The sequence below is a fragment of the Wickerhamiella sorbophila genome, assembly GCF_002251995.1.
Source record: "Wickerhamiella sorbophila strain DS02 chromosome Unknown contig3, whole genome shotgun sequence".
NCBI classification, from domain to species: domain Eukaryota; kingdom Fungi; phylum Ascomycota; class Dipodascomycetes; order Dipodascales; family Trichomonascaceae; genus Wickerhamiella; species Wickerhamiella sorbophila.
The window spans coordinates 2,226,967-2,251,223 of NW_020194004.1; the positions used below are offsets into that span (position 1 = coordinate 2,226,967).

The 24,257-nt window shown below is 51.7% G+C and overlaps 15 protein-coding genes across 15 annotated transcripts; 5 read left to right on the top strand and 10 right to left on the bottom strand.

Moving 5' to 3' along the window:
• Positions 1 to 11: 11 nt before the first annotated feature.
• Positions 12 to 2,021, bottom strand: B9G98_03170 (Acetyl-coenzyme A synthetase 1; the record flags this gene model as incomplete). Its single annotated transcript, XM_024809727.1, has 1 exon — positions 12 to 2,021. The coding sequence occupies one exon, from the start codon at positions 2,019 to 2,021 to the stop codon at positions 12 to 14; it is 2,010 nt and encodes a 669-aa protein (XP_024665495.1).
• Positions 2,022 to 2,840: 819 nt separating this feature from the next.
• On the bottom strand, positions 2,841 to 3,911 carry B9G98_03171 (Anthranilate phosphoribosyltransferase; the record flags this gene model as incomplete). The annotated part of the gene is made up of 1 exon (XM_024809728.1): positions 2,841 to 3,911. One exon carries the CDS (start codon positions 3,909 to 3,911, stop codon positions 2,841 to 2,843), a length of 1,071 nt encoding a protein of 356 aa, XP_024665496.1.
• An 809-nt stretch (positions 3,912 to 4,720) lies between these two features.
• On the top strand, positions 4,721 to 6,079 carry B9G98_03172 (putative zinc transporter zrg17; the record flags this gene model as incomplete). The annotated part of the gene is made up of 1 exon (XM_024809729.1): positions 4,721 to 6,079. One exon carries the CDS (start codon positions 4,721 to 4,723, stop codon positions 6,077 to 6,079), a length of 1,359 nt encoding a protein of 452 aa, XP_024665497.1.
• Positions 6,080 to 6,099: 20 nt separating this feature from the next.
• B9G98_03173 (Chromatin structure-remodeling complex subunit rsc7) lies at positions 6,100 to 7,248 on the bottom strand (the record flags this gene model as incomplete). Its single annotated transcript, XM_024809730.1, has 1 exon — positions 6,100 to 7,248. The coding sequence occupies one exon, from the start codon at positions 7,246 to 7,248 to the stop codon at positions 6,100 to 6,102; it is 1,149 nt and encodes a 382-aa protein (XP_024665498.1).
• Positions 7,249 to 7,392: 144 nt separating this feature from the next.
• On the top strand, positions 7,393 to 8,556 carry B9G98_03174 (Ethanolamine-phosphate cytidylyltransferase; the record flags this gene model as incomplete). The annotated part of the gene is made up of 1 exon (XM_024809731.1): positions 7,393 to 8,556. The coding sequence occupies one exon, from the start codon at positions 7,393 to 7,395 to the stop codon at positions 8,554 to 8,556; it is 1,164 nt and encodes a 387-aa protein (XP_024665499.1).
• Positions 8,557 to 8,757: 201 nt separating this feature from the next.
• B9G98_03175 (Phosphopantothenoylcysteine decarboxylase subunit SIS2) lies at positions 8,758 to 10,104 on the top strand (the record flags this gene model as incomplete). The annotated part of the gene is made up of 1 exon (XM_024809732.1): positions 8,758 to 10,104. One exon carries the CDS (start codon positions 8,758 to 8,760, stop codon positions 10,102 to 10,104), a length of 1,347 nt encoding a protein of 448 aa, XP_024665500.1.
• A 66-nt stretch (positions 10,105 to 10,170) lies between these two features.
• B9G98_03176 (hypothetical protein) lies at positions 10,171 to 10,623 on the bottom strand (the record flags this gene model as incomplete). Its single annotated transcript, XM_024809733.1, has 1 exon — positions 10,171 to 10,623. One exon carries the CDS (start codon positions 10,621 to 10,623, stop codon positions 10,171 to 10,173), a length of 453 nt encoding a protein of 150 aa, XP_024665501.1.
• An 89-nt stretch (positions 10,624 to 10,712) lies between these two features.
• B9G98_03177 (Carboxypeptidase Y) lies at positions 10,713 to 12,359 on the bottom strand (the record flags this gene model as incomplete). The annotated part of the gene is made up of 1 exon (XM_024809734.1): positions 10,713 to 12,359. The coding sequence occupies one exon, from the start codon at positions 12,357 to 12,359 to the stop codon at positions 10,713 to 10,715; it is 1,647 nt and encodes a 548-aa protein (XP_024665502.1).
• Positions 12,360 to 12,603: 244 nt separating this feature from the next.
• B9G98_03178 (DNA polymerase iota) lies at positions 12,604 to 13,833 on the bottom strand (the record flags this gene model as incomplete). Its single annotated transcript, XM_024809735.1, has 1 exon — positions 12,604 to 13,833. The coding sequence occupies one exon, from the start codon at positions 13,831 to 13,833 to the stop codon at positions 12,604 to 12,606; it is 1,230 nt and encodes a 409-aa protein (XP_024665503.1).
• A 71-nt stretch (positions 13,834 to 13,904) lies between these two features.
• On the top strand, positions 13,905 to 17,771 carry B9G98_03179 (Vacuolar cation-transporting ATPase YPK9; the record flags this gene model as incomplete). Its single annotated transcript, XM_024809736.1, has 1 exon — positions 13,905 to 17,771. The coding sequence occupies one exon, from the start codon at positions 13,905 to 13,907 to the stop codon at positions 17,769 to 17,771; it is 3,867 nt and encodes a 1,288-aa protein (XP_024665504.1).
• A 591-nt stretch (positions 17,772 to 18,362) lies between these two features.
• B9G98_03180 (hypothetical protein) lies at positions 18,363 to 19,112 on the bottom strand (the record flags this gene model as incomplete). The annotated part of the gene is made up of 1 exon (XM_024809737.1): positions 18,363 to 19,112. One exon carries the CDS (start codon positions 19,110 to 19,112, stop codon positions 18,363 to 18,365), a length of 750 nt encoding a protein of 249 aa, XP_024665505.1.
• A 215-nt stretch (positions 19,113 to 19,327) lies between these two features.
• B9G98_03181 (hypothetical protein) lies at positions 19,328 to 19,894 on the top strand (the record flags this gene model as incomplete). The annotated part of the gene is made up of 1 exon (XM_024809738.1): positions 19,328 to 19,894. The coding sequence occupies one exon, from the start codon at positions 19,328 to 19,330 to the stop codon at positions 19,892 to 19,894; it is 567 nt and encodes a 188-aa protein (XP_024665506.1).
• A 71-nt stretch (positions 19,895 to 19,965) lies between these two features.
• B9G98_03182 (ABC transporter ATP-binding protein ARB1) lies at positions 19,966 to 21,750 on the bottom strand (the record flags this gene model as incomplete). Its single annotated transcript, XM_024809739.1, has 1 exon — positions 19,966 to 21,750. The coding sequence occupies one exon, from the start codon at positions 21,748 to 21,750 to the stop codon at positions 19,966 to 19,968; it is 1,785 nt and encodes a 594-aa protein (XP_024665507.1).
• A 253-nt stretch (positions 21,751 to 22,003) lies between these two features.
• B9G98_03183 (hypothetical protein) lies at positions 22,004 to 22,930 on the bottom strand (the record flags this gene model as incomplete). Its single annotated transcript, XM_024809740.1, has 1 exon — positions 22,004 to 22,930. The coding sequence occupies one exon, from the start codon at positions 22,928 to 22,930 to the stop codon at positions 22,004 to 22,006; it is 927 nt and encodes a 308-aa protein (XP_024665508.1).
• A 182-nt stretch (positions 22,931 to 23,112) lies between these two features.
• B9G98_03184 (Cytoplasmic tRNA 2-thiolation protein 1) lies at positions 23,113 to 24,144 on the bottom strand (the record flags this gene model as incomplete). Its single annotated transcript, XM_024809741.1, has 1 exon — positions 23,113 to 24,144. The coding sequence occupies one exon, from the start codon at positions 24,142 to 24,144 to the stop codon at positions 23,113 to 23,115; it is 1,032 nt and encodes a 343-aa protein (XP_024665509.1).
• Between the last annotated feature and the right edge of the window lie 113 nt (positions 24,145 to 24,257).

Genomic DNA, 24,257 nt, shown 5'->3' on the forward strand with positions numbered 1-24,257 from the left:
AGAAATGCCCTTCAAAGACGAGCCTTGGGGCCCTGGACAACGCTAATCAGATGGTCAATAATCTGCGGGTTGCTAAGAGTGGAAAGCTCACCAAGCTCGTCGTTTTTGCCAGCGACAATCTTGCGCAAAACACGACGCATGATCTTGCCGGACCGCGTTTTGGGCAGATCCTGCACGATAAACACCTTCTTCGGCACGGCGAACTTACCGATCTCATCGCGCACACATGCATTGCAGTGGTCAGTAAGTGTCTGTGTAGTGTGGTCCTTGTCATTGAGAGCCCAGCTTTCCAAGCAGACAAACGCAATCAGGGCCTGGCCAGTAAGGGGATCCTCGACACCAACCACGGCAGCGTCAGACAGAATCGACTTGTTGTCTATGCGACCGTCAATCAGCGCACTCTCCACTTCAGCCGTCGCCAAACGGTGACCACTTACATTGACAACATCATCAACACGACCGCCAATAAAGACGTACCCGTCCGCATCGATAGTTGCACCGTCGCCGGTAAAGAAGTAACCGGGGAACGGCTTGAGATAGGTCTCGCGGTATCGCTGGTGGTCACCACGGATTGTGCGACCCAGCGAGGGCCAGGGGTTGCGCACGGCAAGGATACCCTCGGCAGGACGCTCGACAATCTCGTTTCCAGACGGATCTAGCAGAACAGGCTTGATACCAAAGAATGGCAAACCAGCACCGCTGGGCTTCATGGGGGAAACACCCGCCAAAGTGGTCAACAAGATCATGCCGGATTCAGTCAGCCAGTACGTATCACAAAGAGCACACTGGGAACGGCCGACATTTTCGTAGAACCACTCCCAGACATCTTTGGCAATTGGCTCACCAACAGACCCAAGAGCCCGTAAAGAGCTCAGATCGTACTTTTTGATATCCGCCTCACCAAACTTGCGCAGCAGACGAATAGCAGTGGGGGCAGTGTACAGCTGAGTGACTTTGTGAGTGTCTACAATATCCCACAACCGCATGTGGTTAGGATAGACGGGGGTGGTCTCGAAAATGACCGTGGTGGCACCGTTCAGCAAGGGACCATACACGACATGAGAGTGACCAGTAATCCAACCGACATCGGCAACGCAGAAGAATACATCTCCGCGGGTCACACCAAACACGTGCTTCGAGCAGAGAATGGTACCAAATAAATAGCCGCCTGTAGCGTGCTGCAGGCCCTTGGGCTTACCGGTGGAACCGGAAGTATAAAGTAAGAACATGGGGTCTTCAGAGTCGACGGAGGTGCAGGGGCAGTAGTTGCCAAATTTCACAACCTCTTGGTTGTAGTTGATGTCGCGGCCTTCGACGTAGTTTGCTCCCTCGCCAGTGCGCTCTACAACCAGGACCTGTGTAACCGTGGGGCATTCGCCCAGGGCCTTGTCGACAAGCTCTTTGGTGGGGATAATCTTACCTGCACGCTTAGCCTGGTCGGTGGTAATGACCAGCTTGGAGCTTGCATCGTTGATGCGGTCGCGCAAAGCGCTAGGAGAGAAGCCAGCAAAGACACTCGAATGTAACGCACCCAGGCGGACAAGCGCCAACATGATGTAGATAGTTTGGGGAATGGTAGGCAAATAGAGGGTAACGACGTCTCCCTTCTCGACACCAAGAGACTTGAGTAACAGAGCGGCTTGACAGACATTGGTCAACAGCTCCTCATAAGTGACCTTGTAACCTTGACCAGGCGTATCTGACTCAAAGATGAGCGCAACATCGTTGGGGTGCTTGTTGGCATGTCGGTCGACAGCATTGTAGCAAGCATTGAGCTCACCATTCAGGAACCATCGGAGAGAGTCGCCAAAGCCCTCAAAGTCGCCCGAGAAGGTCTTCTCAAAGGGGCGCTTCCAGTCAAGCAAAGCCAAGGCTTGCTCTCTGTAGAATGTTTCAGGATCATTGATGCTCTGCTCGTAAAGGCGGCGGTACTCCTCCTCGTTCTGGCACTGGCCACTTCCAGGCCGGGGCAGCGATCTGCGCGGTTGTTCAACTCTAGTAAGATGCTCGTGCGTAGCCATTGTGTACGTTTGAGCAATACAAACCCTCGACTTTTTGATCTCACAATATATATACCTACCAAGACATAAGGTTAGGGCGGCATTTATGGAGATAAGTGCGGGGTACATACTGCACTAGGGCAGTTCTCGCGGTAAGCCCGCTTATAACCGCCCGTCCTGATGTACCAAAAGAGCGTATGCCGAGTGTACTGGGGAGATTTGACACTAGTGGAATGCAATGGACGCCGCGTTCTAGCTGGGGACAACCTACAAGTTGATTGCGCACCCGGTTGTTGTGCCTATTGCTATCCATAACCGACATTTGCCCAATCCGTTGCTTACCATTAGAACGCCCGATAACCGGTTTCGCGCATGAGAAAGGAGTCCCTGCTGTGTCACACCGAACAATAGATTGTCAATAGAATTCCGAGCCGGCATCAAGGGCCGTCGATTACCGTGCGGTTCTGGTAATCATGCAGCAGGGTTCTTTGTACGGTATTGTGGCTGGCAACGAGTGTGGGCAAGTGTGGCAAGTGTGTACACAAAGACCAGCCTCATTGTGCTGTGCTCGCTAAGGTAAATTTGCCCGACGGCCGTATACACCTCGAAAACCGCCCACATTGCGGGGCCCCAGGAGCACAAAGAAGGTTTAAGCGAGCATGCAGGGTTAGCCCACGGACCGGGTTAGGAAGCTCGGGCCTGGGCAGATCCGGGGATGGCAACAAACCTGCTCAACAAGATGAAAAATAATTACAGCGGTTAGCAAGACAGTAAATATTATAACGGCTGTAGAGGATATGTACTTTATTTGTTTCGGTATATACAGACACTCGCTGAGTATCACTTCGAAGCAGCAACAAATGCCTCCAGCGCCTTTTTTGCTGCACCTGACTTGATACTGTCGCGTGCTAACTCGACACCGCGCTTCCAATCCCGGGCAAGTCCATCGACAACCGCCAAGGCCGCAGAGTTGATCAATACATAGTCCAGAATAGGATGGTTTTCGGGTAATTCGTCGTTAATGAGTTGGCGAACAATTGCCGCGTTTTCTGTAGGAGTTCCGCTGGCAACCTCTGTCAGGCTGTGGGCGGGAAGCCCGAAATCTGCAGGTTCAATGTAATCGGTGGTGATCTCGCCGTCCACCAGTCTCCAAATTTGAGTTTTCTGGGCAGGGGAGATTTCGTCGAGGCCCTCCGTGCCCCACACGACCATGGCGTTCCCAGAGGGGAACGGCGTGTCCTTGTTGAGCTCGCGAATACACTCAATGAAGATCTGACCTAGATTCTGTGCGTAAACGCCAATGACTCGTGATCTGATGGGCGCAGGGTTAAGCAAGGGCCCGACGAGATTGAAGATGCTAGGCACTCCCATGTTTTTACGAATGATCCTTGTGCGGGCCAGAACCGGATGGAAAACCGGACCTGACAGGTAAACGAAGTTGTTTGTGCTGAGCAGACCACCGGCGGTCTTTGCGTTCACATTTTCTAGCTTGGCTCCCAGTGCACCCAGCAGATCAGAAGCACCAGACTTGGAGGTAGAAGCTGGTCCTCCGTGTTTGCACACTGGTATGCCCATTCCGGAGACTACAATTGCCGAAGTTGTGGACACATTGAAGGTGTTTTGCCCGTCACCGCCGGTGCCAACGATGTCTACAAACCCAGCGGTATTGCTGATCTCGGAGGCCGGAATCATGTTGGCCACCTTCTTAAGCCGTCTGGTTGCAGCCAGAATGAAGTCCTCCTGATGATCGCGCGACACTGCTTTGGCGCCAACGAGGAAACCAGAGATCTGCACGTCGGGGACCTCATCAGAGGTCAGAATAATGTCCAAGGCCTCGGAAATATCCTGAGCAGTCAAGTCATCAGCGTTGCGCACAAGCGTCTTTAAATAAGGCACCAAATCACGAGCCATGGTCTGGTGAAATTTCTCGTTTCAGTATTTGAGTCACCGGTTCACTTGAGCTTATTAACGCGATGCTCGGCAGCTCGTGTCGTAACACCCCATCGTCAAGCCTGGTCATTAAACACGGATACACATAGCTTGAGTTAAACAGCCATCGGCTGCACTAAATTGCGTTAGTGACTTCGGGATCGTGTGGAGAGTGCGGGCTGCGGGATGAAGTGTCGCCGAGAGCGCAGCTGAATCAAAGTGTATGAGAGGCTAGCACCTCTGTGGGGGTTAGATGATTTACAAAGATTTATTCCATCAACATTATGTTTTATCTAGGATCTTTCAATCAATGCACTGTCAATCATTGCAGGCAGTGGGCACCGTTTTTGGGTCTGTCAAATTATGTAGCACATGCATGGACCGACAACCAGTAGGGTTCTCAGACGCGCTGTCTAGAGGAATTGGCATGCTCGAGTAACTTTAGAACCTAGAATAGGTTGAATCAATGCTTTTATTATTATTATTCTGAGGTCTGGTAGGACAGTTCCACTACGCCTTCCCTATGCCACCCAAAGTGAACATAGATAGCATCGAGCAAATTGAAACTCGCTGCAAAAAAGCCGAAGATGAGCACATGGACACCAATTCCAGCCTCAATCTGTATTATCGGCAAACTCCAGTCACACTTTTTCCCCTTTCGACACTCTCTTCGAGATACTCTATATAGTTACATAATAGCACAAGACAATTGACTAAACGCTCGAGTCGACCGAAACGTATTCGACTGCAACCTGTGTCCATAAACTTGGTCGCACTGACTGAAAATCGATATGGACCGGCCAATACCCGTGCTTTCGCCTTCGCTAGAGGATGATGGGTTTACGTCGACCGTTGCAATGAAAAGGAGCAGCTGGAACGCCGGAATGGTCTCAAACTCGGCCGTTCCGTTGCCAGGCTCTCCAGCGGCGTGGGCCAACGATAATGAACAGAAAAGAGGACGTGTGCTCGACAACAACATGGGCCGAATGGCTCGCAATGCATCACCAGTCCGTGGCGGATCACCGGCCCGAAGGACCGGGCTCTTACCCCCACGATCGGGCTCGCCTGTGAGAAACCCGTTCAATTTTGAGTCAAAATTCGTATCTGCCTCGCCAGTAAAGCCCTCACAAAGAAGAGGACATCGGTACAAGCACTCAAGTGTTAGCTTGAACTTCTTCCAGGAACCAGAAGCCCGAGCCCCTCTGCCTATTCCCGTCTCGCTGGCAGTGCCTACTTTGAAAGAGTGCTACCAGTCGGTGACCAGAGCCCAGATGGTTCGCTTTGGGTGGTCTTTAATGAGGTTTCTTTCCGCATTGCTACTGTACTCGAGTGACCATGGAACCCTGCAGTCAGCAGAGGCTTTGGCCCATCTTGTAGCCTACGACGCCGTAGTCGACGCTTTAGTGGTTGGAGTGGGCGTGTGGAGCAACTTTGAAGTGTGGAAACGCAGCAGCCTGCGGCTGCCATTTGCCCTCCAGCGGGTGGAAATTCTCGTCAGCTTTTCGCTGGCGATTTGCCTGGTGTTTGTTGGAGGTCACATGGCCTCTCACACCGTTCAAGAAATTGCTTACTTATTCTACGACGAAGGTCCGCACCATGGGCATCACCACCATGCTTCTGAAGCATCCAGTTTCACCAATGTCTTGGGAAGTGTATCCGTGTCCTTGTTCGTAACCATCGTGTCGCTGGTCGCCGCGGAGGGACTGTCGATTGGATCGATGTGGGAAGACCACTCCTTTTCTTGTACCACTGCATTATTTGCCGTTGCAGTTCTTGCTGTCGGAACGCTAAACAACTGGCTCGTTGATTTCTTACTTATGCCGACTATTGCAGTCACTATGGTCTACGTTGGCTGGCAGACTTCTAAACACCTGGGGGGCATGCTCGTCATGTCTTACGGCGGCCCCGATCGAGCTGAACTGATCAGTTCGGCCATTACTGCCGATGAGCGCATCGCCAACGTCTCAGAGGTCAGTTTGTGGCAGGTCCACCATGATCTCTGGCTTGCGAGCATCAAACTGTCCTTGACGGGCCGAGCAAGCAGCAGCGCATCTCAGCCCGCAGTACGTGATTTCGTTACTGGCATTGTTGACAACGCCATGTCTGACCTTAAGGGCCCCCGCATCGAGATCACTGTGGACATAAACTGAACATTTCTATTATATATATCCTACAATGTAGCTGTTTCTAGCTGAACCTGTCTCTGGATCTGAGCCTTTGTGTCGTCATCCAAACATTCGTAGATGGCCGGGTCGAGTTTCGACAGACCGGTTGGCATGACGCGGTTTTCGCTGTGAAGGACGGTGCTGAATGTAACAGAGCCGTTGCTTTGGGTGTCCAAGCGACGCCATTGGACACAGGTTGGCTGGGTGCTCTGCGGGAAGAAAGCCAACCCAACGTGCGGCTCATACACACCACCGGGGTTCAACAGTTTGCGTCGCTGCTTGGCTAGTGCAGAATTGTAGGAGCTTGCAGCAGATGCATGCTCAAACATCCAGTTTTCGTCAGTCACAGCAACCGATGTCTTGCGTCGCAGCGAAGAGGTACCGTAGAGGTCCAAGGCATTCGTAGGAGCATGACTGGTGCTTTGGTGGTAAACACTGGAGGCACCATGCCAGGCAACATACTGGTTCTGGTTGTAGGGCTGTCCCTCCGGCGGTAGGCGGTCGTCCGGGTCGGCGATCTGCCCGGAAACATAGCCCTGGGCAATGGCATCGGCCTCGTAATAATCATCAATGACTCGCTTGCCTCCAACGACGATCTTGGCACCAAATTCGCGGAAGACGGAGCGGGCAGTCACCACGCCAATAACTCTGCCCTTGTAAGAATGCGGGATAATGTCTCGTTCAATCAAGTCGTACTTTTCCTCATCAGTCAACAGAACTTTCCAGAGCTTGCGGTGTTTCTGAAACAACAGATAGCTGTCACGGAACCCCATACACCTTGCCGGCTCTGTTGACAGCATATACAGTCTGTCACCGCGGTTTTTGATGGTGAACGACCGGACGCGGTACTGTCGGCCGTCCTGGAGTTCGCCGTTGGAATTGACCTTCTTCTCGCCCGCCTCATCGACCTCTAGTTTCAGCTCATCGTCCTCGATTTCGTACGGCTTCCCGTTCTCGTCGAGAGGCACCTGCTGCTGCTGGCGAGCCGCTCGGGCCTCTAGAGCGCCCGGGCCCCGTTTGCGGCTTCCCGGCGGCCGCCCGCGGCCACGGCGAGGCGGCTGGGGTCCCTCAGCTTCCTCGATTTCCAGATCAAAGTCGTCGCTGCCGTCAGTATCGCTGTCCGAGCCCACCTTGCGCGACCTTCTTCGACTCATTTGCGGATTGCCAGAAACTCGTCGTCTTTGGCTGACTAAGTAGGCTTATGGCGGCTCTCCTGACTGGTTACATAAGAATAACTACTATTCCAAATTGTACTATTTAGATAACTAATAAATAGACTTGGCTTCTACATAACCACCATGGTCGAAGACAAGCAACCCCCCCACCAGAAAATCTGGGTTGACGGGTGCTTTGACTTTACACACCACGGCCATACGGGAGCGCTAATGCAAGCACGCCAATTCGGAAACGAGCTGTATGTGGGCGTGCACAGCGATGAGGACATCTTCGCAAACAAGGGTCCGGTAGTGATGAGCCTGGACGAGCGGATCAAGTCGGTGGACGCCTGCAAGTGGGTGACGAGGTCTGTTCCGGGCGCACCGTACGTCACAGATCCCAAGGTGATGGACGACTGGGGGTGCGAGTACGTTGTTCACGGCGACGACATCACCACCGACGCGGACGGGAATGATTGCTATCAAATAGTCAAGGACCTTGGACGATTCCTAGTGGTCAAACGTACACCCAATATTTCAACCACCGACCTAATTCAGCGGATGCTGAGCACGTCGACGGCCCACCACTATGCTAGCCTTTCTGCGGCCGACAGCTCTCACCCATTGCTGCAGAATGCTGCAGTCGAGCGCATGGCCAGCTATGCAACCGACGAAACGGCCCTGAACCCTCATTCGGGAGTGTATGCTATGATTGACGGCGTGGCATTGGAATGCCTGGTCCCGCCATCCCAGGTTGTCGAAGAGAGCCTGGCCAAGTCCGCTTATTACATCGACGGCTCGTTTGATCTGTTCCACGTCGGCCATATCGAGTGTCTTGCTGCAGTGCACAAGCGTGCCCAAGAGGACGGCGCGGTTGTGGTTGTGGGCATCCACGACGACGAGACCGTCAACCAGGGCCGCGGCGAAAACCACCCGATAATGAACATTTTTGAGCGCACGCTGTGCGTCCTGCAGTGCCGCTACGTCGACACCGTGGTCGTGGGTGCGCCCTTCCTGCCCACTCCGTTGTTTATCGAGCTTCTGGACCAAAAGGGCATCCACATCACCCGGGTCTTCCACGGCCACACCGACGTTATCACCAACCACAGTGCCTTATACAACGCCGTCGACCCCTACCTGTGGGCAAAAGAGCAAAGCATGTACGAGCAACTTCCTGCTAGCAACACTAGCAGTCTTACCACCAAGAATATCGTTGATCGGGTCCTCGATCACCGCCGAATGTACGAAGAGCGGCAACGCAACAAGGGCGTCAAAGCCGTTAATGAGCGCCGAATGGCTGGCAAGTAGGCAAATTTACCGCTAGCGATTAATATAATCATGTATCGGCCCCCGCCAGCCCGCTTCGCCCAACAGCGTTGCCCGGTCCCTGACCTGCCAAACTCAATCTGACGTACGCGAACAATTTTTCCGCCCCATTCAGCACGTTTCAACCCAAGCCAGGCTTAAGCTTATGCAAGTTGGGAATGCGGGAGTTTGCCTTTTTACGTCATGGAAGATTCGCAACAAGGCAAACAAGAGCCGTCTGCTGGCAGGGCATCTGAGCGGCGACCGGTCAATTTCAAACTGGAGAATTTGCCCAAGCGCACTTTTGAGAACGAAGAAGAGTGGGGGGCTGTCCTGCAAGAGAGCCGCCAACGGCACAACTCCATTCTGGTGACGGAGAATTCACAGGCTGAACAAAGAGCAAAGGCCTCAGTGAACGCCGATATTCATCCACATTTCATTGTGAATGCGCCCCTACACCGCCAGCCGAATGTCTGGGCGGATAGAGCCCATCTGGAGGACGGAGGCGGCCAGGGAAGCGGCAGCCAGAACCTTGGGGTGGACAAGATAAGCAACGCTTCCACGACTTCGGTGGCTTCGTTGGCCCACAGAAGACCTCCTCCACGTGTGCCGTCAGGCGTCAACGCGCTGGGCTCCAGAACAGGCTCGAATGTCGACTTGCCACTGAGCCCCTCCACGTCGAGTGCAGCAGACCCCCATGATCCGCTCCAGCAGAGCCCCGGCGGTGGCGCCGCTAATCGCAGGGCCATCAGCCCGTCTCACGGAACTACTGCCACTACCATCACGTCGTCCAGCGACCCTCGTATCCCTCAGGACGACGGTAAGATCCACATTTTGCTTGGTGCCACCGGATCTTTGCATATCTACCATTTGCGTAACATCATCCACAAACTGCAGAGCATTTATGGCGACAGACTAGCGGTGCAAGTAATTCTGACCAAAGCCGCATCCAAAATGCTGCTCAAGCATGACATTCCCTCGAATGTTCACATTTGGCACGACAAGGACGAGTGGGACACTTGGAAGTCCCGCTCTGATCCGGTCGTGCACATTGAGCTGCGTCGCTGGGCCGACATTCTCGTCGTTGTTCCCCTCAGTGCTAATACTCTTGGTAAAGTCGCCATGGGACTGTGCGATAACCTGCTCACCAATGTTATTCGGGCCTGGAACGCACAGTATCCTATTCTAGTTGCTCCCGCCATGGTTTCACATGCCTACAACCATCCGGCAACCAGATGGCATCTAAAGACAATCAAAGACGAAATGAAATGGATCGAGGTCTTGAGACCCACCGAAAAAGTGGTAGGATCGCTAGGCGACATTGGCCTGGGCGGCATGATGCCCTGGAACGAGATTGTAGACAAGATCGTGCACAAGCTCGGCGGATATCCTGAAGAAGACGACGAAGATGATGAAGATAAGGGTGGTCAGGTCGATGACCAGGATGAGGACGATGACGATGACGACGAGGGAGGGGCAGATAAAGATCATAATGACCTCGACGATGACGGCAATCGCAATGTGAAAGGCCAGACACCCTATGACCCGTAAGTAAAAGCATCAAACAAGCTTTTGTCATTCCTTCCCGATGAGCCTTGGAGTTAGCGCGGGCGCTACTTAGGTTCGGCGGTGGCGTAGAGATGACGCTGTCGGTCGGGCATAGCTTGGAATGCGTTGGTCCCCTTTGGATGTTCCTTTGCGTCGTGCAGCACGGTCGTTTGTAGGGTTTGTAATAGCTGTTGTTCTAATTTCCTTCATCTCCCTACTTCGACATGGCAAGCTCTGCCGGCGAGCATGTAGTGTTTTTTGTAGCATAGTACTTTTCCCAAAATCTAATGACTTCCGCCGCCATTCAGAGGCAGGCGTAACTGGATTCAGGGGCTTGGCCATGGTCCCGATGTTGAAACTCGTACATTGGTCCGCTTCTTTGGGCGCCTTGCGAGGCGGCCGCTGGTCAACCGGTATGTTGACGCCTAGCGACATACGACGCGGGGGCTTTTTCGGCGAGCGGGACGGAGGTGACGCTTCAACAATCGTGGCCAACCGCATAGACATGCGCCGGTTCGGCATTTTTGTGATGAGCGTTACAAACAAAGAAAAAGATAACGGTTGCACAACTAAATTTTAGATGGGGTCAAGAGTACGTGTAATATAAAAGTTTAGGCAAAAGTGAAATCACCGCTGATCCAGCGCTCCAGCATTTCGAGCGAGTTCTTGGGCTGGTTGTAAGGAACCATGTGGCCGGCCTCGTAGACGCGCAGGAAGGTGAAGTGCTCGTGGTTGCGGACCTGGCCAGCTTCCTCGCCATCAACCACCCAGGGGCCAAGGTCGACCTTGGAGAACTCTTCGTGTCCGCTCCAGGGCAGGGCACGAGACCAAGCCTCGTTACCGAGCCAGTTGCAGATGTAGTCCTTGTCGCCAGCGTAGATAAGAATAGGCACCTCCTTCTCCAGGAGCTCGCTAACGGCAGTCTGGTAGGGTTTCATCCAGTCGCCATTGAACAAGAAGTCGCGGTTGACGTCAAAGTTGCAGCCCTGGTAAGTCTCGACGTCTGCGCCAACTGCCTCCTTGACCTCAGGGAGATTCAGGTACTGGTCGATAAGGTCGAGCTGGGGGTAGCACAGGCCATTGTCGCCCTGACATTCCTCGCGGATGTCGTAAACGTTGAGGCCGGTCTGTTGGTAAGGGCCGATCTGAGCATTGTTGCAGTAAATGACTGCGGGGACACAAGTCCATGCCGACTGAGTATCGTAGCAGCTCTGGATGAGCTGGTCGCAGCGGGGCTGAGAATCAAGCATTCCCTGGCACTGGCTCTCATCCAAAACAGACTCGTGGCCACCCTGGCCGCAGGCCATGGGCTCATAGAGGTCGTACTGGTTCAAGGGATCAGTCAAACCGTTGCCAATAAGCAAAGAGGTGAGGTTGAACCCACGGTCGTCGTGAGACATGATCTCGCTGCCAAAGACCGGGATATAGTGGCCAGCATAAGACTCGCCAGCAATGTGGAAATCGCGGTTGTTGTACTCGGGGAACTTCTCAAAGAAAAGCTCCAAGAAGGCGTAGGCGTCCTTGGAAGCAGAGATGGTGTCGGAAACCTTATTGGAGGAGTAGGAGTAGCCGGTGTTGACGGGCTGGTCAAGGAAAATGACATTGGCATTGTTGTTCCAGGCATCTTTGTTGGGGACGGGTTTGAGGTCGGCACCGATGGTGGCAGGGCCCAGTTCAAAGAACAGGCCAGTCAGCGACGAGCATCCGGGACCGCCGTTCAGCCACAAAACAACTGGGTCGTTCTCAGGGTCGTTACGAGACTCGAAGAACCAGAAGAAAAAGTGCTTGTCTTCATCCTCAACGTCGAGGTAGCCACTGTACTGCTTGGTCTTGTCCACGCCCAAATCGTCGGGGCTAGTGACCCGCAAAGCATGGGCAGGGAACTTGTCGTTTTTGACAGTTACGAAGCGGTCGTTGTGCTTGCTGGTCTTCTTGCGGCCATTGCCCTTGTTGAGGCGCTCATTGAGCTTGGCCAGCATGCCGTCCTTGAGCTTCTGAGCGCCCTCAGGGACCTCAGAGAGAACAGTCTTCCAAGCATCGAATGCCTCGGCGGGAACATCGCCAAGCTTGCCATTGATCTCGGACCGCAGGGACGCTAAAACGCTAACGGTGTCCAGGTCAACAGAAAGGTCGGGCATAGGCATGACATGGTCGAGAGAGCCGAAGCTGAAGAGGCTATCCTTGAATGAATCCAAAAAGCCACATTGCACGAGAGTAGCGCACATCAGAGCGCTGGACAAAACGGGAGTTACCATCATTGTTCCACAAAAATCGACAGTTGGGAACTTTTACTTTTAGTGAGGTAGAAAAGCAACTTGACGACGCCGCCGCCGTGTTGGTGTGTGACCGCTTCTGCATTGCGTAACCCTTGCCCTGGTCTTTATCTTTAGGGAAGTGGGCTTGAATCGGGGGCTTAATCAGGGTGGTCTTTATTGGTACCCGAGTGGGTCGTCTCGTCGAGGCCCAGATCGACGGACAGCTAGGGATGAGAAAAAATGGGGATTAGGACGATGGGAATATGAATGCAATATTAAGTAGACGTATAGGGCTTTTAGCAACCTCGGTGGCCAGGCGGAGCGCGGTGCGAGAAACCTGTTTAGCAAATTGTGACGAATCAGGCTGCAGGGTCAACCGCTGGCTGCGGGACTGCCGGCTGGGCTCGCCGTATCTGATCACCGCCACACGTACGTGAGACGGATGGACTAGCCACACGCCGTCTTGCACAATGTCTATTTTAGCCTGCGAGATGAGCGAGTCCAGTAGCTTGTCGAGCTCAATTGGTATTTGACTCAGAGGCAGCGGGGCTGGCCAGGTCTCTTCGACGGAGATTTGGCTCGGCCGAGTCCAGTTGGTTAGCCGCGTTTGCTCTTTGCACCACGTGAGATCCCACAACTCCTTGGGTAAAATGCGTAGAAATTGGGGCTCGTCGATGTTTTCGTGCATATCTTTGACCGTCCAGCTGGCCTCGTAGCCGTGTCCGGCCAGAGCGGCTCTCGACTTGGACCCAAACCCTGGCAGTCTGGAAAGCGGTTGCACATCCATAAACACTTGCTCGTGGCCAGGCCACAGAACAGAGACGCCGCCGGGCTTGTTGGCGCCACACACCATTTTAGCGAGCGATATTGACGACCCCACACCTATTGAGCAGCTGTAGCCCGTGTCAAGCCGCATTTTCTCCTGTATGTACTGGGCCATGTGCCCCGCCAAATAGTACTCGAGGTTGTCCCGGCCCCTAGCGTATCGATCGAATCCGGGAGGCACAGTTTTACCATTGAATCCGAAAAAAAAGTCCCCGAGCTCGATGTCGGTGTCCCAGAACTGCACGTTTATTCCGTCGGCCGCTTCGTCAGGCAACTCGCCCACCGGCAACTGCTGCACTTTCATGCCATCAATGCACCTTGACACTGCCGCTGATACGTCGCACCGCATCTCTTCCAGCCCCAGCCGCTCAATTGGGCTTTTCACTATCGCACGCAGCCAATTGAGCAGCATTACCCCGGCCGCTCGGTACCGCGACAAACTTTCCCCGTTAATCATTCGCATAGTAGGGTAGGCTGCCCTCACCTGCTGAGCATTGGCGAGCTTCTTGATCCCTAAAGCCCGCGCCGCATAGCTCAATGTGCAGACCACCTGTTTCTGGTACACGCAGAACGGCTCACCCTGCAAACTGAGGTCGTAGTGCTCTTCTACCGCGCAATAAAATGCATCCAAATCTATAGACAAGTACACCATATCATGGCCCCGGGCGACTATCAGCGGAAGATTATTAGTCAACGGTCAGATTGGCTTTATCTTGAAAAGAAATGGGCAGAGAACGATCCAACTCCGACGCCTACTATGCCGAGGCGGCTGCAGATGAGATTTACTCTGGCCCCACCAACGAGCTTATTCCGTCGTCATACTCGTCGTTCCACCACGGCCCGGGCGATGGGTTTGAGCTGAGACGGAGAAGCTCGTCCATTAGCCGCCAGCACGATGCAGCTCACTCGCCAATCGACCACGAGGAGGGGTTTCATAGGCCATCACGGCTATCTAGAACGTCCAGAAGCGACTCATTTTCCAGCTTCCAGTTTTTCTCCCGCGAAGAGGTCGAGCACGCAGAGGGGTCTAGCACCTGCGCAATAGACTTTGACGATGAGCAGGACCTGGGACTTTTGCCCCACCAATCCCCAATGAAGCATCCAAAGCCGCCTTTACATCCCGAGCCCCATCAGTATTTCGAGGACTCAGACGACCAAGAGCCGCTTCTGACCTCCGGCGAGGCTGCCGAGGAGTACGAGTACCCAGCTACGCGAACGGTCCAGAAATATTATATTGCTGAAGAGGATATGCGTATTTTCTGCGCCGGTTACAAGAAAGTAACTTGGAGACGTTGGTGCTACTATGCCCTGTGCATACTGACGTTCGGTCTGGGGTACCTCTTTTTAAGATGGTTTCCTCGGCAGCGAATCCGATGGCTGGCAAAACCATGTCCTCTTGGTAATTGTGACTTTATGGTTGTCGAAAACCAGTGGAACGAGCTCGAGTTTCTTGACGTCACATCGAAGTGGTACAACGAGCCTTTGTCGACAATTTTCCGTCCAGACTCGCAAGCAGACGCACACCTCGGGCCCTCGACAGCTGCAGCATCCACTGCCTCTTTATGCTCCAGTCGAGTCGAAGAAGACTACGTCGATCCAGACCCCACGGTTCCTTACATTCGCACTGTCATTTACCGCTACGTCCGATTCCACTACAATCCTATACATGATCTGTTCATGACCAACACTGACTGGATGTCTGGTTCGTGGGCTAGTGAAGATTCAGCTGCAGAGGGGCTGGACTCGGAGAAAGCTGAGCAGCGTCAGGTAGTCTTTGGCCAGAACCACTTGGACATCCGCCAACCCAGCACCGCCCAGCTGTTGATTGACGAGGTCCTGCACCCGTTTTATATTTTCCAGGTGTTCAGCATTGTTCTTTGGCTCTTTGACGAATACATCTACTATGCCACGGCTATATTTATCATTTCTATTTTCTCAATTGTCGAGGCGTTTTTCGAAACCCGCTCTTCCTACCAGCGCCTCACAGATATCGCCAAAAGCGAATGCGAGCTTCGCGTTTTGCGCTCGGGATTTTGGTCCAACATGCCCTCTTCAGAACTTGTTCCAGGTGACGTTTTCGAGCTGAGCGACCCCAGTTTGAGTCTCGTGCCTTGCGATGCTGTGCTACTCTCTGGCGACTGTATCGTAAATGAGAGTATTTTGACAGGTGAGTCGGTCCCAGTATCTAAAATTGCTGCAGACAATGACACTTTGACGAATATGATTGAGAAAGGAATCCCCCATGCAGTGAGAAGCTTTCTGTATTCTGGCACCAAACTAATTCGTGTGCGAAAGCCGGCAGTGGTTGATGCTGAAGAAGACCTGTTTGATGTTGCTCAAGCAATGGTGGTTCGAACTGGCTTCACCACCACCAAGGGGTCTCTTGTTCGATCCATGATGTTCCCGCGTCCTTCAGGTTTCAAGTTTTACCGGGACTCGTTCCGTTACATTGGTGTCATGGCCGTGGTTGCTATCACAGGATTTATTTTCAGTGCCATCGAGTTTGTTAAAATGGGTATGTCGACATACCTTATCGTTGTTCGTGCACTGGATTTAATCACTATCGTGGTGCCACCTGCGTTGCCGGCAACTTTGACGATTGGAACAAACATTGCCCTTGGACGACTGCGTAAAAAGGATACGTTCTGCATAACACCATCCAGGCTGAATGTAGGCGGTCGCTTGGACGTTGTCTGTTTTGACAAAACGGGTACATTGACCGAAGATGGTCTGGATGTGTTAGGTGTGCACTTGATCAATCGCGAAACCCACCGGTTTGGGCCATTAATTTCCAGCTCCAAGCACATTCCGGAAGATGACCCCGTTTTGGATACGATTACCACTTGTCATGAGCTACGCAGTGTCAATGACGAATTGCTCGGAGACCTGCTAGATGTCAAAATGTTTGAGTTCTCAGGCTGGTCATTCGAAGAAAACGAGCGTCATGGTTGTCGCAATGTCATTTCTCCGCATGGCATCCACATCAATGTTGTCAAACAGTTTGAATTCATCTCTGCTCTGAGACGTATGAGCGTAGTAGCATCAGGTCCTTCTGGTCTATGCGTGTTGACAAAGGGTGCACCAGAAGTTATGCGGGATATTTGTCGGAAAGACACATTCCCACGCGGGTTTGATGATCTGTTGCATGAATATACCCACCGAGGCTACCGTGTTATTGCCTGTGCTTCGAGAAAGCTGGGCGATGTCTCTGACTTTAACCGGGACAGCTTGGAGACCGATCTCGAATTTGCTGGCTTTATTGTATTCGAGAATAAACTCAAGCCGAGTAGCAAAGGCGTTATCCAGGAGCTGGATCGGGCAAACATCCGGACCATCATGTGTACAGGTGACAATCTTTTGACGGCCATTAGTGTTGGAAAGGAGTGCTGTATCGTTCCTTCTGATTTGAAAGTCTTTGCAGCTCATTTTGATGAACAACGTAGCAATGGAACACTGCGATGGGAATGCGTAGACAACTCCTCCCTGCTGTTAGATCCCGATACGCTAAAGCCTTTGCAGGCTGCTCACCAGTACACTTTGGCTGTCACTGGTGAAATCTTCAGTCACATTATTCAACACGGAACTGAGGTGCAGCTGGAGCAGATGCTCATCAAAACTTCTATTTATGCCCGCATGTCACCGGACGAGAAACACGAGCTCGTGGCAAGACTTCAAAGCATTGATTATACTACGTGTTTCTGCGGCGACGGTGCCAATGATTGCGGTGCACTAAAAGAGGCCGATGTCGGTATTTCGTTGTCGGAAGCTGAAGCCTCTGTTGCCGCCCCGTTCACGTCTCGCAAGTTTGAAATTTCTTGTGTGCTGGACGTTATCAAAGAAGGCCGAGCTGCACTGTCGACTTCGTTTTCATGCTTCAAATACATGTCACTGTATTCGGCCATCCAGTTTGTTACCGTGACTATTCTGTACAGCTATGGAACAAACATTGGTGACTTCCAATTCTTGTACATTGACTTGTTTTTGATCGTTCCAGTTGCTGTTTTCATGGCGTGGTCTGGTCCTGCTCAAACGCTTGCTCGCAAACGCCCTGGCGCCAAGCTGGTTAGCCGCAAGGTTCTTGTGCCCCTGTTAGGCACTATGGCCATTCTAGCCTTTTATCAGGTGCTGATTTGGAAATACGGGCAAACCCAAGATTGGTATGTTGCTCCTGTTCCTGGAGACAATGAGAATTTAAAGAGCACTGACAACACGGTCCTGTTTGATTTGACAACTTTCCAGTACATTTTCAGCGGCATTCTTCTTTGCGAGGGTGCACCATACCGCCGGCCGGTATTCACAAACATCCCGTTCATTCTCACGTGTGTTGTTACTACATTGCTTTCAGTTTTCTTTGTCTATCTGGATCCCAGCAGCCCGCTTGGCCAGCTCATGGACCTCAGCCCTACCTCGAGCTGGTTCAAAGTGTTGGTCATTTTGACGGCTATTGTCAACTATTTGAGCTTGATAGCGGCAGGTAAATGGGTCTATCCATCTGTGTGCCAGCACATTAAATGGGCCAAAAAACGTTTCGGCAAAATTCGAGAGCAAAAACGCTACAAAGAGCTCATGGATCCTCGGAGTTATGCGTAATCTCGATTTTGGTTAATTCAACTAGCAGAATTATATAAAAAAGAATTTGAAATCTCCATGTTGTGTGTTCCAGCAAATATATGCAATTTTAATAAAGTATTCCCAGGCAAACCGCTCTAGTGGTGGCCCTCCCAGGGTTTACGCCAGCCCAAGAGGACAGGTCCATCCTCACGAAGACGGTACATGATCCAGAACCACATAGTGGCACCCAGGCCTTTTGCAATCAGTCTCTGTCCAAGTGGAAGCTTGGGGAAGGGCACGGGGCCCGCTTTAGCCGAGTATCCGTGGTGTCCAGCTCCGGCCATTATAAGGTTTATGATTGGTGAGCTAAGCAGGGACTTAAAAGAGCATTCGACAGGGTAACTACGGAGGCAGGCTATGAAGTTAAACTGAGTACGAACGCAAAAAAGAGCCCAAAAAAAGAAAAAAGAAGAATGGGTACAAGAGCTCCCACGGAAAATGTGTTTAATTGAAATAAACAGGTAATAAATAAGACACAAACGTTGACTTGTCTTTGTAGTGGGAATTGTTCCAAAAAAAAAAAAGAAGAAAAAAAAGATATTGGTACATCTTCTCCAATTCATTTCACCTTTACTGAGAGGCCTTTGCACCATTGGGGCCAAACGAAGACTGGTGCTGGGGCTGTAACGACGGTTGAGAATACTGTCCATTAACCATACCCGGGTGATGGTACACCGGCATCATATGCATCGGCATGTGCATGTGCGGGTTCATAGTGTGAGTTGCCATCATTCCCGGTGCTGCACCTATTGGGTAGCCCATAGGGGCCATGGGCATCGAATGCATAGGCATATGCATGGGCATATAGTGCATGTGGCCATAACCATTGTGCATTGGCATCATATTTGAGGGCGGGATATTCTGAACATTGGCTGACGACGGAGGAGGAGGAGGAGGAGGTAAAGTGGCAACTTCCGGCTTGGCAGCACGCTCCGGCGTTTTGGCGAACGATGGCTGGGGTAAGCTAGAAGCTGCGGGGCTTTCGTGGAAACTGGACCCGGCAAACGCAGAGTCACCAGATGGAAGGGTGGCTCTACCAGAAATGACCTGCGGGACCGGTGTGGTTTCGGAAGACTTGTCCTTGCGCGGCTTGTTCTTCTTGGGGTCTCGCGGTGAAGTGTCCTTGGCTTTGGCCCCACCTTTTCCCTTGCCATTGTTCTTATTGGAATTGGGTACCTGACTTGTCTCCGGTGCCATGTCGTCTCCGCTAGATCCTGACTTGCGGCCGTTTGCCGGTTTGCCCGATCGAGGCTTCGCTTTACGAGCCTTTTGCTCTGCTTCATTCTGTGGTCGTCGTGGTTGCTTGATGTTGGTTGACATTACTATGCTGCTGGACTGTTGTTGTTACTGTGATTGGTTGTTGGTTCAGCCTCTTGATTCATAGTTTGTTCTCAAGGTCAAGTTATGAGGATAAGGTGGCCGACTCTTCCAGGTTGCTGACTAGTTGTGGGGCGATTGTCTAGCTACTGCCGGGTAAGTCGTTTTGGAGAATCGTAGTTTAAATCCTAATACTAGCGAACAGACTCGCCTTGACTATGGTTCTGCACGATAATAAATGGGACAGAAAAGCCAAGCAGGCATATAATCGCAAACATGGCATCGAAACGCCCAAACCGGCCAAGGAGATCCTACCGAAAAACCACTGGAAGACCGATGATGAAGACCTGAACAATGATGTTTCTGTGCCTGAGCCAACTGTAGAGAGCACCACTCCGTCTGCATTTACAGATCATTTGCAGGCGATCGAGCTTCCGTCGCTTCCGGATATGCCTGAGCAGTCTGAGGAGGAAAAGGCGCTGATTGCTCAGAGAATAGCGGAGTTGAAGGCCACCGAACATAAACAGTATCGCTCACATGTCACCGTAGTTGACAATTTGGCGGAATTCGAACGCATAAACTCCAACGTAGAGCATACTCGAATGACCAGGGACATGCGGCGGCGATTTGGAAAGCCCAAACACGGAGAGCTAGAGGAAGACGATGATTTCGAGTCTTTTATGGAGAATCCAGCTCCTATTCAGAGACAAACTGCCCCTACGACCGTTGGAAAGTTTGAGATCGATTTAGAAAAACAATCTTTCATAGACGGATTGCTACGCTAGTAAAATAGGATACACAATGGCGAGAGTGATGGAATGGCGTTGCCAGATTAAAAATATGAAATCTATAACATTTAAAGCACAACCTTTGCTGCAAGCTTCTTCTTGTACTCCAGAATAGGCGCGTCCCACTTGGTGACTGTCTTGTTCTCGCAAACGAAGATGTCCTTGGCGACTTTATCGAGAAGACGGAAGTCGTGCGAGACAACAACAACACCACCAGAGAAAGCATTGATGGCGTCACCCAAAGAGTCAATAGTGGGAATATCCAAACCGTTAGTAGGCTCATCGAGGAAAATCATATTGGGACCCTCGATGGCCAGGAGGGCAAAGACAACGCGCGAGCGCTGACCCTCGGAAAGAGTGCCCATGAGAGCAGTCTGGCCTTCACCAGTAAGACCATAGCGACCAAGCTGCTGGCGCCAGTACTGGAAGTCATGAGAAATGCTGGAGAACTTGTCACGGACAAACTCCAGCGCAGACTTGGTGAGGTCAAGCTGGTCTGCAGAGTGCTGTGAGTAGACGCCAATCTTCAAGTGGGTGTGACGGGAGATACGACCAGATTGGGGCTGGAGGGCACCGGTCATGATCTTGAGCAGAGTAGATTTACCAACACCGTTGGGACCGACCAGGGCAATACGGGAATCCATATCCACACCAAAGTTGAGATGCTCGTAAAGGTTGTCTTCGGGATTGCCGCTGTAGCTGAAGGTCACATCGTCAAACGACAAGACAGGAGGAGGCAGCTTCTCGACGTCAGGGAAGCGGAAAGAGAACACCTTGTCTGGGACGACGGCCTGAATAAGACCATCGGCCTCCATCTTGTCCAGAATCTTCTGACGGGATTTAGCCTGGCGAACCAAGTTAGCGTAGGTACCTGCGGAGGCAATGAACTTCTTAATGTGAGCAATCTCATCCTGCTGCTTCTGATACTGCTTCATCTGGTTGGTCTCCAACTCAATACGGGTCTTGACGTACGAATCGTAGTTACCACCGTACATCTGGATGCGCTGCATACGGAGATCAATCATGTTGGTGCACACACCGTTAAGGAAATCCTGAGAGTGAGAAACCAGGACCAAGGTGCGATCCCAACGCTTAAGGTACTCTTCCAACCAGACACAGGCCTCCAGATCCAAGTGGGCGGTAGGATCATCGAGAAGCAAGAGAGTGGGCTTGACGAAAAGGGCCTTGCCTAGAGCCACACGCATTTTCCAACCACCAGACATATCCTTGGTGCGCTTGTGAATGGTCTTGGCATTGAAACCAAGACCGCAAAGAATAGTGGACGCACGGACCTCGAAAGTGCTAGGATCCATCTCATCAATACGCTCGTGCAAATCATCAAGAAGAGGGGACTCGGGACCCTCGGTTTCAAGAACCTCTTCAACCTTGCGCTCAAGACGAGCTAAGGCAGCCTCGGCCTCGCCAACAACCCACTCCAATGCGGATTTTTCAGAGGGCTCGGCAGGCTCATTCAGCAAGTATACATCGATAAGATCCGGAACAGGATACTCGCGGGCGGCCAGCGCACGCAAAAACGTGGACTTACCACAGCCGTTTTCACCAAGCAGACCGTAACGACGGCCAAAATTGAGCTCCAGAGTCGAGTCCTGGATCAAAACCTTACCATGGAACACCAAAGAAACTGATTCGACCTTGACATCTCTGGATGTGGCGAGCGAGGCCAGTACACCGGTTGTAACTCGATCTGAAATACCATGCTTGTCTTGCTGGAGCTTGAGCTTTTCGATGGTTTCGGCAGTAGCGGTTGCCTCATCGACATCCTCGACCTTCTTCTTGGACTTTCCTTTCTCTGCGCGCTTAGCTTCACGTTTCGCCTTAGAAGCACTGACCATTGTGAATGTGAAAAAAAAAACCCTCCGGTTTAGCTCAGCTTATCAAAGACCACACTTAGTCAGAGAATTTTTTTTTTTCCAAAATTTTTATGACGTGGGTTCCTAGCTGGAAAGATGAAAAATCGTCATTGTGCATATAGCGGTGGGCCGCATAAAGTTCATAAATACATTTTTTAAAAAAAAACTAGGAATAGCGAGTTTTAATCAATTGTTCGGCGAAACTATCCGACTGTGCACCTCTACTTTTTTTTTGTCAAAGGACAAACGTTGGAGGCGCTTCTGTGATAGGGGTCAAAACCGTACGGTTGCTCCTCACGCTTTGGTCACGAGCGGGGCTGTTTAGCGGAGAAAATAGAGTTACAACTCTATCCGATCCCCGAATTACCATTGAGTAGCGCCTGTGGACGGTAGGAGCCCGCTGTCGCTGGCAAATCTCAGATCGCGATCTGCTGAGAGTGGGCAGGAATTCGTCGTGGTCTTGATCAGACATAAGTTGGCAAACTTCATCAATTAGATCATCGTATGATTCTCGTGCGCGAAACTGTGTGGTATTGGTGTTGCTGTGCTGGTAGAAGCCGTAGGAGGCGCCATCGAGGTGGGACAAGTCCTCTTCGTCGCCGCCATCGCTAGGTATGTAGTTATCGTAGTCGCCATAATCGTCGTCATAGTCCGAGTCATAATCGTAGATAGGAGACTGTTGCTTGTAAAAGTGCATCGATAGCTGTCTGAAGGGTCCGTCGTACGAGAAGGCCGACTCCCGATCACTATCCTCTGGCGTGACAACCGAATAGTAGTTTTCGCCGCCCCCAAAGGGCTCTCCCAGAACGTCAGAAGCAGCCCCAGGTTTGGCGGTGTTCGAGGTGCCCGAATGGCAGTTGTTTACTGGCAATGGCAACCATTGGGCCGACGGGTTAGCAAACTGAGCACTGGAAGAAATGAGCTCGAAACCGCGCACTGTTTCCTCCTGCTTGAACTTGCATCTAAGATTGTACCACGATCGACGGCCCAATAAATAGACAGGCTTCAAACCAAGTTTGGGAGACACTGAAAACTTGGCTGATTTTGTGGACGTGGGTGTTTGCGGAGACTCTGGAGGAAGGCTGGGTCCGTTACCGTAGCCGAGCGGCTCTATGTCTCCCAATGACTTGGACCTTTGGTGAGGTATAGATGTGGCACTCATTTTACCATGTAAAGATTCTCCCGCCGTATATTACTTTAGTAGGAGTTATACAAGACGAGGAGACTTACCCTATGTAATGCAGTTACTAAGCGAGGTAATCGATCTGAAAAGACGGCCTGCATGCGGACTGCAGCGATAGAAGGAGCGGGTGCAGGAATAAAAAAAGGAAGCAGAATTGGGGGTCAAAAGGACAATCGTTCAAGACTACGACTTATTGCGGCCGCACTTGGCTGGTCGGGCGCCGGCTCAGTGTCCAGAACTATCTTTGCTCTGCTGGCGTTGAGGCCGCCCAACAGCACGCATGCTTTGCACGTCTCGTTGGAGCTCAGATAGCCACATTGCGTGCACGTGCGAGCCTTTGGCATTCGGTTTTTTGTTTTCTTTTGGAGCACAAACTGCTCGCCAGAGTGAATAACGTCGATGATGGCACTCGGGCGAATAGCCTCAAGGTTCTTGATAATGGCGCGAGCTGTGCCTCTAAACGCTTCCGGAGAATACGTGCATTCGGTAGAAAAGTAGTCGAGCTGCTTGAAATGGGCATATAAGACAATTTCTTTCTCGTAGCAGTATTTGAGGGGCTTGGATCGCTTCACAGGCGAGTCGGTCCCTGCTGTGACGATCTCCGTGCATCTGTCCAGTCGCGAGGTATCGCCGCGCAGCAGGTTCATCAATATGGTTTCGGCCATGTCGTCTGCGTTATGTCCAGTAACCAAGTGACTAATTCCAAGTTTGACACAACCTCGATCTAAGGCTTGACGCCGGAACACCCCACAGTAAGTGCAGTTGTTTTTCTTTCCGATAGTGGCCACGATCTCATCCATTGTCCAATTGTAAAGGTCTCGGTAGCTGACAATCTCGAGGTTCATTTCGTACTGATCCTTGTTTCGTTCGACGGTCTCCAGCGAGTCGTCTCGGTATCCGGTAATTCCTTCGTCAACAGATAGCAAGACAAACTCGACACCGTAATCGTAACGCTCATTCAGGGTCTTTAGAACATGAGCCAAAACCGTCGAGTCTTTTCCTCCTGACGCACCAATCGCTACTTTTTCACCTCTGTGGAATAGATTTGTCGAGACGATGGTTTCGTGGACTTCGGTCTCGAACACATCGTAAAAGCAGCTTTTGCAGATTTTTTCTCCGGTCTTGGGTCTTCTCAAAGCTGGTGGCTCATTTAGGCACCGCTCGCAAACGCGCACTAGCGGAACAGTGGCCATTTGAATTTTTTTTCAGCCACTGATTTAATTTTTATTTTCTTAGTGAGCAAATGGGCGTCAGCTTGATACGATGCTCGGTCGGACAACACTGTGATTTGTGTGATATATCGTAA